The sequence below is a fragment of the Chrysochloris asiatica genome, unplaced genomic scaffold (genome assembly GCF_000296735.1).
Source record: "Chrysochloris asiatica unplaced genomic scaffold, ChrAsi1.0 scaffold00079, whole genome shotgun sequence".
Classification (NCBI taxonomy): domain Eukaryota; kingdom Metazoa; phylum Chordata; class Mammalia; order Afrosoricida; family Chrysochloridae; genus Chrysochloris; species Chrysochloris asiatica.
Genome location: NW_006408597.1, coordinates 5661564 through 5662728, shown reverse-complemented (window position 1 = coordinate 5662728; position 1165 = coordinate 5661564). Strand labels below are relative to the sequence as shown.

General features: G+C 42.7%; 1 protein-coding gene across 2 annotated transcripts in view; it reads left to right on the top strand.

Moving 5' to 3' along the window:
- RGS6 (regulator of G-protein signaling 6) overlaps positions 1-1165 on the top strand; it is an 833734-nt gene that overhangs the window by 674833 nt on the left and 157736 nt on the right. For both annotated transcript variants that reach the window (XM_006865561.1, XM_006865562.1), the window contains exon 3: positions 964-1014. In XM_006865561.1, the coding sequence (XP_006865623.1) occupies positions 964-1014 (51 nt within the window). The remainder of the gene's footprint in view (positions 1-963; positions 1015-1165) is intronic.

The window sequence follows — 1165 nt, the reverse complement described above, 5'->3', positions numbered from 1 at the left end:
AGGGTTAGAGTAGACAGGATTAATAAATCCATTCTCCTAATCTTATATTAATTATTGCACTACTAGATACTTTAACAGCTACATTTTAGGAATATAACACAACAAAAAGCTTGTTTATCAAACAAGTTGTAGCCAAAATGGACATATTTTTCATGGTTGTTTAGGAACCCAGGCTCCTTTCCATTCGTGGCTCTGCCCTTCTCTAGGTCCTTGGAATCCTCAGCATTCAAGCCTTCAGCTTAGTAATGAAAGGCTATGGAGACACCGAGAGATATTTCTTACTTCCAGCCACTTCCACTGACAGTATTTCAGTCCACACTCAACCAAAAGGGAGTCTTGAAATGTAGCCTAGCTGAAGTCCAAGAAGTAGAGGGAAAAGGTTTTTTGGTGAACAGAAAAGTTTCTGCTCCTCATATAAGGGAACTTTCATTCAGGATGGGCCCATACCAGGAGAAATTTAGATTTTCTCGGGAGCCTCTGAGTCCAGCTGTGTTGATGAGCCCTTGGCAGTAATAGTTGGGAACAGAAGAGGCCTCCTTCCTCAGTAAAGGTCTGGTGACCAGGCATGATTAAGTGTCCTTGAGTCTGACTTGGGGAAGTCATAAAAATCCTCAGGAGGCACCATATTGTGTACCCAGTGGGTCTGCAGGAGAAAGACCTAGAAATCTCCTTCAGTAAACCCCACAGGGCAGTTCTACTTGGTCACATGGGGTTGCTATGAGTAGGAATGGACTCAACCACAACAACAGAAATGTGGATTCAGAATCCTCCTGAGCAATGGGTATGTTTCAGAAAGGAATGGGATTGTAACTAGAAGTATACCGATGGATGAAAAGGATTGGTTAGGGCCAAAAAATGCCAACATCATCCAGTTCTCCAGGAGTGCACTAATTAGAATCGAGATTCTTTAAACAGGCTTAACACCTATGAAAGTCTTCAACTGAAATTCCTTTATTGTTGCAGGTACTGACATTGTGCAGTGGTTGATGAAGAACCTTTCCATTGAAGACCCAGGTACTTGACGCTTGACTCTGCCTTTTATTTCCCATGGAATTGGTAACTAACACATAACCAAGTTCCAAAGTGACTTCTCCTACCCTATACATGGAGTCCTGGTGTGGCGCTGTGGGCTAATGCATCAGACTGCAAAGTCATTTGAACTGCA